The following is a 14,234-nucleotide window of genomic DNA, read 5'->3' on the forward strand; positions in this document are numbered from 1 at the left end:
CCTCCTTCAGATAGCCCAGCGGGTTTACAATAACAGAGATACTCCAGAGGAAAGGCAATTTAAGGCCACTGAAAAAATGACCAAGGTCCTGGCAGCAGTGGTACAGAAAGAGCATCTACAGCCAGAGTACACCCAACCTAGGCGGCCCCCCAGGCATGATAACCTGAGAAAAGACCAATGTGCCTACTGCAAGGAGGCTAGCCACTGGGTAAGAGACTGCCCCAAAAAGAAACAATGAGGACAGGGACCCCCTAGGTCTACACCCGTACTAGTCACTCAAGATGAAGACTAGGGAAGACGGGGTTCAGATCCCCTCCCCGAACCTAGGGTAACTTTGCAAGTGGAGGGGTCTCCAGTCCAGTTCTTGGTCGATACAGGAGCACAGCACTCAGTCTTAGTTAAAACTAATGGGAAATTGTCCTCCAAGTCCTCGTGGGTACAAGGGGCCACAGGAGTTAAAAAATACCCATGGACAACACAAAGGACAGTAAACCTCGGAGCCAAGAATGTAAACCATTCTTTCCTGGTCATCCCTGAGAGCCCCTGTCCCCTATTAGGGAGAGACCTGCTAACTAAAATGGGAGCACAGATCCATTTCCTCCCTGAAGGGCCGGTCGTGACCAACTCCCACAATCGGCCCGTGTCCATCCTGACTATAACCCTAGAAGATGAGTACTGGCTCCACCAGGAGCGAGCGGCCCCTGACCAGGACATAGCAACCTGGCTCCAGCAATATCCAGAAGCTTGGGCGGAAACGGGGGGCTTAGGACTAGCAAAACACCGTCCTGCCTTGTTTGTTGAACTTAAGCCTGGGACAGACCCCGTGCGGGTACGCCAATACCCGATGCCCCTAGAGGCCAAGAAAGGAATTGCCCCGCATATCCGCCGGCTCCTTGACCAAGGGGTCCTTCGCCCATGTCACTCACCCTGGAATACTCCATTGTTGCCAGTACGAAAACCTAATAGTGGAGAATACAGACCTGTACAAGACTTAAGAGAAATCAATAAGAGGGTTGTGGACATACATCCAACTGTGCCTAACCCGTATACCCTCCTGAGTACCTTAAACCCTAAACATCAATGGTACACTGTTTTAGATTTGAAAGATGCTTTCTTCAGTTTGCCTTTAGCCCCTCAGAGCCAAAAGCTCTTCGCCTTCGAGTGGAATGACCCTGATAGGGGCATAAGTGGCCAATTGACATGGACCAGGCTGCCGCAGGGATTTAAAAACTCTCCTACCCTGTTCGATGAGGCCCTCCATGAAGACCTGGGTGAGTACCGACGCAAACACCCTGAAATAACTTTACTACAGTATGTTGATGACCTCCTAATTGCTGCTGAGACCCAGGAAGCTTGCATCCAAGGGACCAAGGGTCTCTTACAAGCTCTGGGGAATCTGGGCTACCGAGCCTCGGCAAAGAAAGCTCAAATCTGTAAGCCAGAGGTAACATATCTAGGGTACCTGCTTCAAGAAGGGCAGCGCTGGTTAACAGACGCCCGGAAACAAACTGTTCTGCAGATCCCCAGGCCACAATCCACCCGACAAGTGAGGGAATTCCTGGGGTCGGCGGGATTTTGCAGACTATGGATACCTGGGTTCGCAGAACTGGCTAAACCCTTGTATCAGGCAACCCGGGGGCAGCAGCCATTTAATTGGACAGACGAAGCCAAGTTGGCTTTCCAACAGATTAAAACCGCCTTACTCTCTGCCCCTGCACTGGGGCTACCTGATATTACCAAGCCCTTCCACCTATATGTGGATGAGAATATGGGTGTTGCCAAGGCGGTAATAACTCAGAACTTGGGCCCCTGGCGGAGGCCAGTTGCCTACCTGTCAAAGAAGTTAGACCCAGTGGCTGCCGGGTGGCCCCCTTGTCTCCGAATGATTGCGGCCATGGCTCTGATGGTGCAAGATGCTGATAAACTTGTCATGGGACAAGAATTGCGGGTCGTTACTCCACATGCCATCGAAGGTGTACTCAAACAGCCACCTAATCGATGGATGAGTAACGCCCGGCTCACCCACTACCAAGGACTACTACTAAATCCTCTCAGGATAACTTTCCTGCCCCCAACGACCTTAAACCCTGCCTTGCTGCTGCCCAACCCGGACCTGGACGCCCCACTCCATGACTGCACCGAGATACTAGCTCAGGTGCACGGAGTTTGAGAAGACCTGCAGGACCGCCCACTTCCTGACGCCGACCTCGTCTGGTTCACTGATGGGAGCAGCTTCATGCATCAAGGCCAGAGGTACGCTGGAGCGGCAGTGACTTCAGAGACTGAGGTAATCTGGGTGGAACCCCTGCCCCCGGGGACATCGGCCCAGAAGGCTGAACTGATTGCGCTCACCCAAGCTCTTACCTTAGGGGCGGGGAAGAAGCTGACAGTATATACAGACAGCCGATATGCTTTTGCAACAGCGCATATACATGGGGCCATTTACAGGGAGCGAGGGTTACTGACGGCTGAAGGAAAAGAGATAAAAAACAAGCAAGAGAACCTAGCCCTGCTAACAGCCCTATGGAGGCCAGAAAAGTTAGCCATTGTGCATTGCCCAGGGCATCAGAAACCAACTACTCCAACTGCTCAAGGCAACTTTCTGGCAGACCAAACTGCAAGGAATGTGGCAAAGGCTCCCAGCCAACTCCTTACACTCCAGCTCCCTGACCCGGGCCCCCGGGACTTGCCAAATTTCCCTGAATATTCAGAACAAGATCTCCAGTGGATTGACAAACTTCCCCTGAAACAAGTCCAGAATGGGTGGTGGACTGATACTAATGACCAAACCATCCTACCAGAAAAATTAGGACAACAGGTGTTAGAACACATCCACCGAACCACCCACCTGGGGGCCCGGCGGATGACAGACCTGATCAGACGCTCCAAGCTCAAAATCAGACATATAGCTGAGACGGCCAGCAGTATCGTGACAAGTTGCAAAGTCTGCCAGCTTAACAACGCATACCCCCAATCTCAAGCTGCAACAGGAACAAGGCTCAGGAGAACCAGGCCCGGTATCTACTGGGAAGTAGATTTTACTGAAATAAAGCCAGGAAAGTACGGGTACCGGTACTTACTTGTCTTTGTAGATACTTTTTCAGGGTGGACTGAAGCATTCCCAACCAAAAGAGAAACTGCTCAGGTCGTAGCAAAGAAAATTCTGGAAGAGATCCTTCCCAGGTATGGCTTCCCCGTCCAGATAGGGTCAGATAATGGGCCCGCTTTCGTCGCTAAGGTAAGTCAGGATTTGGCTTCCATCCTTGGGGCAAATTGGAAACTCCATTGTGCTTACAGGCCCCAGAGTTCAGGACAGGTAGAAAGGATGAATCAGACCTTAAAAGAGACCTTAACTAAATTGACTATGGAGACTGGTGCTAATTGGGTAGTCCTTCTCCCCTACACTCTGTTCCGGGCCCGTAATACCCCTTACAGACTGGGCCTTACCCCTTATGAAATCATGTATGGTAGACCCCCACCCCTAGTTCCCAGCCTAAAAGATGATCTGCTCAAGTCTGAAACAGAAAATGTCTCTGAACTCTTATTTTCCCTACAAGCCTTGCAGAAAATTCATCAAGAAATCTGGCCCAAGCTGAAGGAACTATATGAGACCGGTCCCCCGCCGACACCCCATCCGTACCAGCCAGGAGACTGGGTCCTGGTCAAGCGACACCGACAAGAGACCCTAGAACCCAGGTGGAAAGGACCACTCCAGGTACTCCTAACCACACCCACCGCCCTAAAGGTAGAAGGCATCGCGTCGTGGATCCACTACACCCACATCAAGCCGGTGGACCCAACCTCCGACCTCCTGGGACCAATCATGGCGGCAGCTGAAGCACCGGACACGTGGACTGTGGACAGAGCTAAGAACAACCCCTTAAAACTCACCCTGCGCCGACAGCATAGCTCACTGCAAACATGCAGTTAGGTAGTCTGACTCTAACGTTGGTCGCCCTAGTGGCCGCTGGGGAAAACATAAAGCCAGCTCCTAATCCCTTTGTCTGGAGATTCTGGCTTTATGAAAACCAAACCCACCCTGGGCAACCTCATTAGCCCGGGAAATTAGTGGCCAGTGCAGATTGCCCCTCCTCAGGGTGCAATAGCCCAATTTTACTAAACTTTACTGATTTCCCAATAGCCAAACCAGTGGCACCAATGATATGCTTCGAGTATGATCAGACTCAATACAATTGTAAGCACTATTGGTGGCACCAAAGTGCCGGCTGCCCTTATAACTATTGTATCGTCCATAAATACCAATGGTGGGGTGGAAAAGAACAGATAGATCCCAGATGGCCCTTCCATCGTAGACGAGACGGAGACCTTTCATATACATGGATAGTTAGAGACCCCTGGAACTCCCGCTGGACCACGCCTCAACACGGGGCTGTATACTACTCCTCCGCCTCCACATGGCCTAGCAGTCACCTCTATCTGTGGCGGGGTCTAGTGCAGGTACGGCCCCTGGTCCATGGAAATATCCAGTGACAAGAAAACCGCCTGACACAAGATTTACATCCTTTTTCCTGGTTAAAATTATTGCAAGAAGGATTAGAACTTGCTAACCTCACAGGACTTCACAGCCTGTCTGGCTGCTTTCTGTGTGCCACTCTAAGGCGTCCACCGCTAACCGCTGTCCCCCTGCCGTGAGGATCCTCTACCTCTGCCCAAGCTAACAACCACCGAAACCTCTCATATGCCCCTATCCCTAACGTGCCACTATACCTAAACCCCAGTCAAGAAAAGTTTCCCTACTGTTTCTCAGGAACTAATTCCAGCCTCTGCAGCATCACTGCAACGCCCCCTAATATCACCTTAAGGGCTCCGTCAGGCATATTCTTCTGGTGTAATGGAACATTATCTAAAAACCTATCAAGCCCCTCTGTTACCAACCTACTGTGTCTTCCTGTCACATTAGTTCCCCGGTTGACTCTACTTACTGCCGGAGAGTTCCTAGGGTATACCGGTAACTGGACTAGTGCTGTTATTCACCCAGTCCCTAGACCGAGACCTGCACGAGCCATATTTCTCCCCCTCATTGCAGGAATCTCCCTCATCGCATCCTTCATGGCAGCCGGACTAGCGGGGGGAGCCTTAGGTCACACCCTCATAGAAAGTAACAAGCTGTACCAACAATTTGCCATTGCTATGGAGGAGTCAGCTGAGTCCCTTGCCTCCCTCCAGTGGCAGCTCACGTCCCTAGCACAGGTAACCTTGCAGAACCGGAGGGCCTTAGACCTACTCACTGCTGAAAAAGGGGGTACGTGTATGTTCCTAAAGGAAGACTGTTGTTTCTACATAAATGAATCAGGACTTGTGGAGGACCGGGTCCAACAGTTACGCAAGTTAAGCACAGAAGTAAGAACACGGCAGTTTGCTTCAGCTGCAGACCAATGGTGGAACTCATCTATGTTTTCTCTGTTAGCCCCCTTCCTTGGACCCCTGCTGAGTCTTCTATTTCTGCTTACCATAGGACCTTGTGTTGTTAACAGAATTTTGCGGTTCGTTAGAGAAAGATTTGACACTGTACAACTCATGGTCCTCAGAGCCCAATACCAACCTGTAGACGCTGAAACAGAATCAGACTTGTAAGACCCAAGATTGGCTCTAGAGATACCTGAAAAGAAGGGGGGAATGAGGGGAGCTGGGCACATTCCTCAGCCCCGGGCTCAAAACAAACAAGCCCAATACAAACACATCCCATCCTCCCATCCCACCACATATCGCCATATATCTCTCAAACTTCCTGAGCCCAGTACAAACACATCCCATCCTCCCATCCCACCACATATCACCATATATCTCTCAAACTTCCTGAGCCCAGTACAAACACATCCCATCCTCCCATCCCACCACATATCGCCATATGTCTCTCAAACTTCCTGAGCCCAGTACAAACACCACCTGGAAAAGTCTCCGATAAGGAGGCAGCCGTTCAAAGTTTTACTGAAAGCGCAGGAACCAAAAGAATTCCTTTGTTCCCCTATAACTTTCGGGCTATAAAAAGCAAACACTCGCATTGTTCGAGGCCCTCTTGTATGCTGTGTAATGGAGGGACCAAGTTCGAACTTGTCATAAAGATCCTTGCCGCTTGGCTTTGACTCTGGACTCTGGTGGTCTTCTTTGGGGAATAGAGGGTCTGGGCATAACAAAACAATCTATAAATAATGGTCTATCTCTACATGGTGGAAGCACAGCAATTAAGTGTCTCATAACAATTTAGTGTCTTGTTACACTATAGAAGCTGAAAAGCTAATAGGGAATTTCCTAAGCTCTTGCAGGAAGCTTCCACATACAATTTAGGCTTCACCTACTACATGTATTCACTTGATACTTTGACTCAGAACAGAGCTACATAAGGAGAGAGTCAAGGCATAACATTTATTTTGCTTGCATGGAATGTAATAGAGGCAACAAGAGATTGGAGTTAGAAGTTGTTAGGTGGCATCTTGATTTGCAAGCTGGTTTCCTAACTTGGCAGCTTCTTGACCTTGGAAGAGATGAGTGATTCTGAAGTCTACAGCTCTGTTGCAATTTTCGGACTGTGGCAGAGGCAGTGGCTTCCTTGTCAGTCCTGTTCTGTGGTAAAATTTTTGGAAGTTTTTCCTGGAAGCTTATTTTGAAAATGATTTCTTAAGTTCTTCCAAGTGAACTCTCTCTCTATATATATACTCCTTAATAAATTCCTTTTTGCCTAAACTAACCAGAGAAGATTATGTTATCCATAACTAAGAATCTTGACCAATATATCATATAAGCTAATAGTATATAGTTATTTAAGAGAATGAGGGTGGCCTTTATGCATGTTCACTAGAAGATGGTGAGATTGTAAATAGTAAAAACCCAGATTGTAGAATAGTATGCTCAGGGTTTTCTGTTCCAAGATGGTAGAATAGGAACAGCTCCACTCTGCAGCTCGCAGCATGTTCGACACAGAAGATGGTGATTTCTGCATTTCCAACTGAGCCTCCACTGGTGATATCCAGGCAAACAGGGTCTGGAGTGGACCTCCAGCAAACTCCAACAGACCTGAAGCTGAGGGACCTGACTCTTAGAAGGAAAACTAACAAACAGAAAGGAATAGCATCAGCAGCAACAAAAAGGACATCCACCCCAAAATCCCACCTGAAGGTCACCAGCATCGAAGACCACAGGTAGATAAAACCACAAAGATGGGGACAAACCAGAGCAGAAAAGCTGAAAATTCTAAAAACCAGAGCGCCTCTTCTCCTCCAAAGGATGGCAGCTCCTTGCCAGTAACGGAACAAAGCTGGATGGAGAATGACTTTGACAAGTTGACAGAAGTAGGCTTCAGAAGGTCGGTAATAACAAACTTCTCCAAGCTAAAGGAGGATGTTTGAACCCATCACAAGGAAGATAAAAACCTAGAAAAAAGATTAGACAAATGGCTAACTAGAATAAACAGTGTAGAGAAGACCTTAAATGATCTGATGGAGCTGAAAACCATGGCACGAGAACTATGTGACACATGCACAAGCTTCAGTAGCCGATTCAATCAAGTAGAAGAAAGGGTATCAGTGATTGAAGATCAAATTAATGACATAAAGTGAGCAGAGAAGTTTAGAGAAAAAAGAGTAAAAAGACACAAACAAAGCCTCCAAGAAATATGGGACTATGTGAAAAGACCAAATCTACGTTTGGTTGGTGTACCTGAAAGTGACAGGGAGAATGGAACCAAGTTGGAAAACACTCTTCATGATATTATCCAGGAGAACTTCCCCAACCTAGCAAGGCAGGCCAACATTCAAATTCAGGAAATACAGAGAACACCACAAAGATACTCCCTGAGAAGAGCAAACCCAAGACACATAATTGTCAGATTCACCAAGGATGAAATGAAGGAAAAAATGTTAAGGGCAGCCAGAGAGAAAGGTCGGGTTATCGACAAAGGGAAGTCCATCAGACTAACAGCAGATCTCTTGGCAGAAACTCTACAAGCCAGAAGAGAGTGGGGGCCAATATTCAACATACTTATAGAAAAGAATTTTCAACCCAGAATTTCATATCCAGCCAAACTAAGCTTCATAGTGAAGGAGAAATAAAATCCTTTATAGATAAGCAAATGTTGAGAGATTTTGTCACCACCAGGCCTGCCTTACAAGAGTTCCTGAAGGAGGCACTAAACATGGAAAGGAACAACTGGTACCAGCCACTGCAAAAACATGCCAAATTGCGAAGACCATTGATGCTGGGAAGAAACTGCATCAATTAATGGGCAAAATAACCAGCTAACATTATAATGACAGGATCAAATTCACACATAACAATATTAACCTTAAATGTAAATGGGCTAAGTGCCCAATTAAAAGATGCAGACAGGCAAATTGGATAAAGAATCAAGACCCATCAGTGTGCTGTATTCAGGAGACCCATCTCACATGCAGAGACACACATAGGCTCAAAAGAAAGGGATGGAGGAAGATCTACCAAGCAAATGGAAAACAAAAAAAAGCAGGGGTTGCAATCTTAGTTGCTGATAAAACAGACGTTAAACCAACAAAGATCAAAAGAGACAAAGACAACCATTACAAAATGGTAAAGGGATCAATTCAACAAGAAAAGCTAACTATCCTAAATATATATGCACATAATACAGGAGCACCCAGATTCATAAAGCAAATCCTTAGGGACCTACAAAGAGAGTTAGACTCCTGCACAATAATAATTGGAGACTTTAATACCCCACTGTCAATATTTTAGACAGATCAACAAGGCAGAAGGTTAACAAGGATATCCAGGACTTGAACTCAGCTCTGCACCAAGTGGACCTAATAGATATCCACAGAACTCTCCACCCCAAGTCAACAGAATACACATTCTTCTCAGCACTGCATCACACTTATTCCAAAATTGACCACATAGTTGGAAGTTAAGCACTCCTCAGCAAATGTGAAAAACAGAAATCACAACAGTCTCTCAGACCACAGTGCAATCAAATTAGAACTCAGGATTAAGAAACTCGCTCAAAACCGCACAACTACATGGAAACTGAACAACCTGCTCCTGAATGACTACTAGGTAAATAATGAAATTTAAACAGAAATAAAGATGTTCTTTGAAACCAATGAGAACAAAGACACAACGTACCAGAATCTCTGGAACACATTTAAAGCAGTGTGTACAGGGAAATTTATAGCACTAAATGTCCACAAGAGAAAGCAGGAAAGATCTAAAATCGACTACCCTAACATCACAATTAAAAGAAACAGAGAGAAGCAAGAGCAAACAAATTCAAAACCTAGCAGAAGGCAAGAAATAATTAAGATCAGAGCAGAACTGAAGGAGATAGAGACACAAAAAACCCTTTAAAAAAATCAATGAATCCAGTAGCTGGTTTTTCGAAAAGATCAACAAAATTGATAGACTGCTAGCAAGGCTAGTAAAGAAGAAAAGAGAGAAGAATCAAATAGATGCAATAAACAGTGATAAAGGGGATATCACCACAGATCCCACAGAAATACCAACTATCATCAGATAATACTATAAACAACTCTATGCAAATAAACTAGAAAACCTAGAAGAAATGGATAAATTCCTGGACACACACACCCTCCCAAGACTAAACCAGGAAGAAGTTGAATCTCTGAATAGACCAATAACAGGCTATGACATTGAGGCAATAATTAATAGCCTACCAACCAAAAAAAGTCCAGGACTAGATAGATTCACAGCTGAATTCTATCAGAGGTACAATGAGGAGCTGGTACCATTCCTTCTGAAACTATTCCAATCAATAGAAAAACAGGGAATCCTCCCTAACTCATTTTATGAAGCCAGCATCATCCTGATACCAAAACCTGGCAGAGACACAACAAAAAAAGAGAATTTTAGACCAATATCCCTGATGAACATCAATGCAAAATCCTCAATAAAATACTGGCAAACCGAATCCAGCAGCACACCAAAAAGCTTATCCACCATGATCAAGTGGGCTTCATTCCTGGGATGCAAGGCTGGTTCAACATATGCAAATCAATAAAGGTAATCCATCACATAAACAGAACCAATGACAAAAACCACATGATTATCTCAATAGATGCAGAAAAGGCCTTTGACAAAATTCAACACTCTTTCATGCTAAAAACTCTCAATAAACTAGGTATTGATGGAATGTATCTCAAAATAATATGAGCTATTTATGACAAACCCACAGCCAATATCATACTGAATGGGCTAAAACTGGAATCCTTCCTTTTGAAAACTGGCATAAGACAGGTATGCCCTCTCTCACCACTCCTATTCAACATAGTGTTGGAAGTTCTGGCCAGGGAAATCAGGCAAGAGAAAGAAATAAAGAGTATTCAATTAGGAAAAGAGGAAGTCAAATTGTCCCTGTTTGCAGATGATGTGATTGTATATTTAGAAAAGCCCATCGTCTCAGCCCAAAATCTCCTTAAGCTGATAAGCAACTTCAGTAAAGTCTCAGGATACAAAATCAATGTGCAAAAATCACAAGCACTCCTATACACCAATAACAGACAAACAGAGAGCCAAATCATGAGTAAACTCCCATTCACAATTACTACAAAGAGTATAAAATACCCAGGAATCCAACTTATAAGGGATGTGAAGGACCTCTTCAAGGAGAACTACAAACCACTGCTCAATGAAATAAAAGAGGACACAAACAAATGGAAGAACATTCCATGCTCATGGATAGGAAGAATCAATATCACGAAAATGGCCATACTACCCAAGGTAATTTATAGATTTAATGCCACCCCATCAAGCTACCAATGACTTTCTTCACAGAATTGGAAAAAACTACTTTAAAGTTCATATGGAACAAAAAAAGAGCCCACACTGCCAAGACAATCCTAAGCCAAAAGAACAAAGCTGGAGGCATCACGCTACCTGACTTCAAACTATACTATAAGGCTACAGCAACCAAAACACCATGCTACTGGTACCAAACAGAGAGAGAGACCAACGGAAAAGAACAGAGCCCTCGGAAATAATACCACACATCTACAACCATCTGATCTTTGACAAACCTGACAAAAACCAGAAATGGGGAAAGGACTCCCTATTTAATAAATGGTGCTGGGAAAACTAGCTAGCCATATGTAGAAAGCTGAAACTGGATCCCTTCTTTACACCTTCTACAAAATTAATTCAAGATGGATTAAATACTTAAATGTTAGACCTAAAACCATAAAAACCCTAGAAGAAAACTTACGCAATACCATTTAGGACAAGGACTTCATGAGTAAAACACCAAAAGCAATAGCAACAAAAGCCAAAATAGACAAATGGGATCTAATTAAACTAAAGAGCTTCTGCACAGCAAAAGAAACTACCATCAGAGTGAACAGGCAACCTACAGAATGGGAGAAAATTTTTGCAATCTACCCATCTGACAAACAGCTAATATCCAGAATCTCCAAAGAACTTAAACAAATTTACAAGAAAAAAACAAATAATCCCATCAAAAAGTGGGCGAATGATATGAACAGACCTTTCTCAAATGGAGCCATTTATGCAGCCAACAGACACATGAAAAAATGCTCATCATCACTGGTCATCAGAGAAATGCAAATCAAAACCACAATGAGATACCATCTCACACCAGTTATAATGGCGATCATTAAAAAGTCAGGAAACAACAGATGCTGGAAAGGATGTGGAGAAATAGGAAAGTTTTTACACTGTTGGTGGAAGTGTAAATTAGTTCACCCATTGTGGAAGACAGCGTGGTGATTCCTCAAGGATCTAGAACTAGAAATACCATTTGACCCAGCAATTCCATTACTGGGTATATATCCAAAGGATTATAAATCACGCTACTATAAACACAAATGCACACGTATATTTATTGCGGTACTGTTCATGATAGCAAAAACTTGGAACCAACCCAAATGTCCATCAATGACAGACTGGATTAAGAAAATGTGGCACATATACACCATGGAATACTATGCAGCCATGGGATGAGTTCATATCCTTTGTAGGGACATAGATGAAGCTGCAAACCATCATCCTGAGCAAACTATCACAAGGACAGAAAAGCAAACACTGCATGTTCTCACTCATAGGTGGGAATTGAACAATGAGAACACTGGAACACAGGGCCGGGAACATCACACATGGGGCCTGTCGTGGGGTGGGGGGCAGGGGGAGGGATAGCATTAGGAGATATACCTAACGTAAATGATGAGTTAATGGGTGCAGCACACCAACATGGCACGTGTATATCTATGTAACAAACATGCACGTTGTGCACATGTACCCTAGCACTTAAAGTATAATAATAATACAAAAGAACGCTTTCAAAGGAATAATAAAAAAAATAGTATGCTCAGAATATTCTCTTTTTTTGTTAAAAAAAAAAAAAAAATCAATGCAGGCCGGGTGCAGTGGCTCATGCCTGTAATCCCAGCACTTTGGGAGGCCGAGGCAGGCGGATCACGGGTCAGGAGATAGAGGCCAACATGGTGAAACCCCGTCTCCACTAAAAATATAAAAATAAGCTGGGTGCGGTGGCGTTTGCCTGTAATCCCAGCTACTCAAGAAGCTGAGGCAGGAGAATTGCTTGAACCCAGGAGGCGGAGGTTGCAGTGAGCCGAGATTGTGCCACTGCACTCCAGTCTGGCGACAGAGCGAGACTCTGTCTCAAAAAGAAAGAAAGAAAAGAAAAGAAAGAAAGAAAGAAAGAAAGAAAGAAAGAAAGAAAGAAAGAAAGAAAGAAAGAAAGAAAGAAAGAAAGAAAGAAATGCACATGTAAAGCAAGTCTTAAAGCACACTTATCTGTGGAAGATAGAATTATGAAGGCGTTTTATAATATATTTTTGCTCAGATTTTTATGACACCTCATGTGTATTTATTTATTGCATTATCAGAAAATAAAGATAAAACCCTTAAAAAACAAAACAACCACAAGCAAAAACAAACAAAAAGTAAAATCACAGCATTCCAAGGGTAGCCCTCAAGATAATGAAGACCGAATTTCCTAACAGCTGAATGGGAAAGGAACTTACGTTGGATATGAATTAGAAAAAAAGTAAAGATTTTCTCCGGCATACCAGTCTGCAGATTCATACACCCAAAGTTAATTTGTTGATATTTTAATCTACTTCTAATTACGAACTGTGTTTATTATGAGACTATCAAAAAAACTGCTTTCCATCAACATGCAGGTGTTTTCTTTGAAGGGGATTACCAATACGAAGGGATTGACACGTTCATATTTACTTAGCAAATAATGATCTAATCCCTAGGTCAACAGTGAAGCTGAGGAAGGAGAAGACTGTTTCTAGGTGATGGAAGGTTGTTAGGCAGGACTCAGTTGGATTCTAGGTTTCAGGGTGGGGACTACTGTACTGCCTTTTCAGTCAGGCGAATCCCAAAGAACTGCTGCCTGGACGGGAATGGGAATATGGTCTGGCTGGGAGGACAGAAAGCAGATGAAAGAAAGTGTGATATGGGTTGCAGACTCAGGGCCTTGAGCACTGTTCTTTCTCACCTTTGTGGTGGGGGATGACGGGGTGGAAATGTATTCTCCCAGTCGGATCACATGCCACTACTCACCAGTCTTATATCCCGTCGCGGCTTCACATATATTATTTACCCGGCCTGTGTGGCATTTTACTTTGCATCCTTGCTTGGGAGTCTCAGGGGCTATGAAGAAACGTTTTACCCCCAGGTAGCCGGCGGGTGCGGAGGGAGTATTACTGGAGAGGGATAAGTGGGGATGTCGCTGCGCCCTCGTCCCTTGATCTGCGGAGGACGGCCATTCTCAGGGTTCCCGAGGAGCTGGCTCCGTGCACCTAGGCCCTAGGTCGGCTCCCAAGCCCCGGCCCGCCACTACACCAGCCACTTCTTACCCGCAGGTACAAATCTGACACAGACACCAGTTCCTCATGCTCTCGGCTCCAAGGGTTTCTTTCAGCTCGCCTCAGCACTTGCAGCTTCTTCACTCTTACAGCGCCCGCCGTAGTCAAGGCAACAGAGGGATGCCTGGTGACGGACGCGGCGCCGGCTTCCGGCGGCGGAAGGGACGCGTCAGTACGGGCGTGCAGGACCCGCAGAGTTCTCCGCGTTCCGAAGCTCTTGGTGTGGCTGGGACCCGGGAGGAGGAACAGGGCTCGTGGGGTTGCTGCAGACTGTGATTGCGGGCTCGCGTTAGGAACTGGCATCTTCCTCGGCCAGCCTCTGGGCGGTGCTGGAGGACCCCGCTCGCTGCCACTCTGAGGCGGAAACCCGGGCTGGGG

General features: G+C 45.3%; 1 protein-coding gene across 1 annotated transcript in view; it reads right to left on the reverse strand.

Moving 5' to 3' along the window:
- LOC126958066 (stabilizer of axonemal microtubules 2) overlaps positions 1-13,997 on the reverse strand; it is a 45,321-nt gene extending 31,324 nt beyond the window's left edge. The window contains exon 1 of the mRNA XM_050796167.1: positions 13,848-13,997. Coding sequence (XP_050652124.1) covers positions 13,848-13,885 — 38 coding nt within the window. The 5' untranslated portion in view covers positions 13,886-13,997. The remainder of the gene's footprint in view (positions 1-13,847) is intronic.
- Between the last annotated feature and the right edge of the window lie 237 nt (positions 13,998-14,234).

The sequence above is a fragment of the Macaca thibetana genome, chromosome 7 (genome assembly GCF_024542745.1).
Source record: "Macaca thibetana thibetana isolate TM-01 chromosome 7, ASM2454274v1, whole genome shotgun sequence".
In the NCBI taxonomy this organism is placed as follows: domain Eukaryota; kingdom Metazoa; phylum Chordata; class Mammalia; order Primates; family Cercopithecidae; genus Macaca; species Macaca thibetana.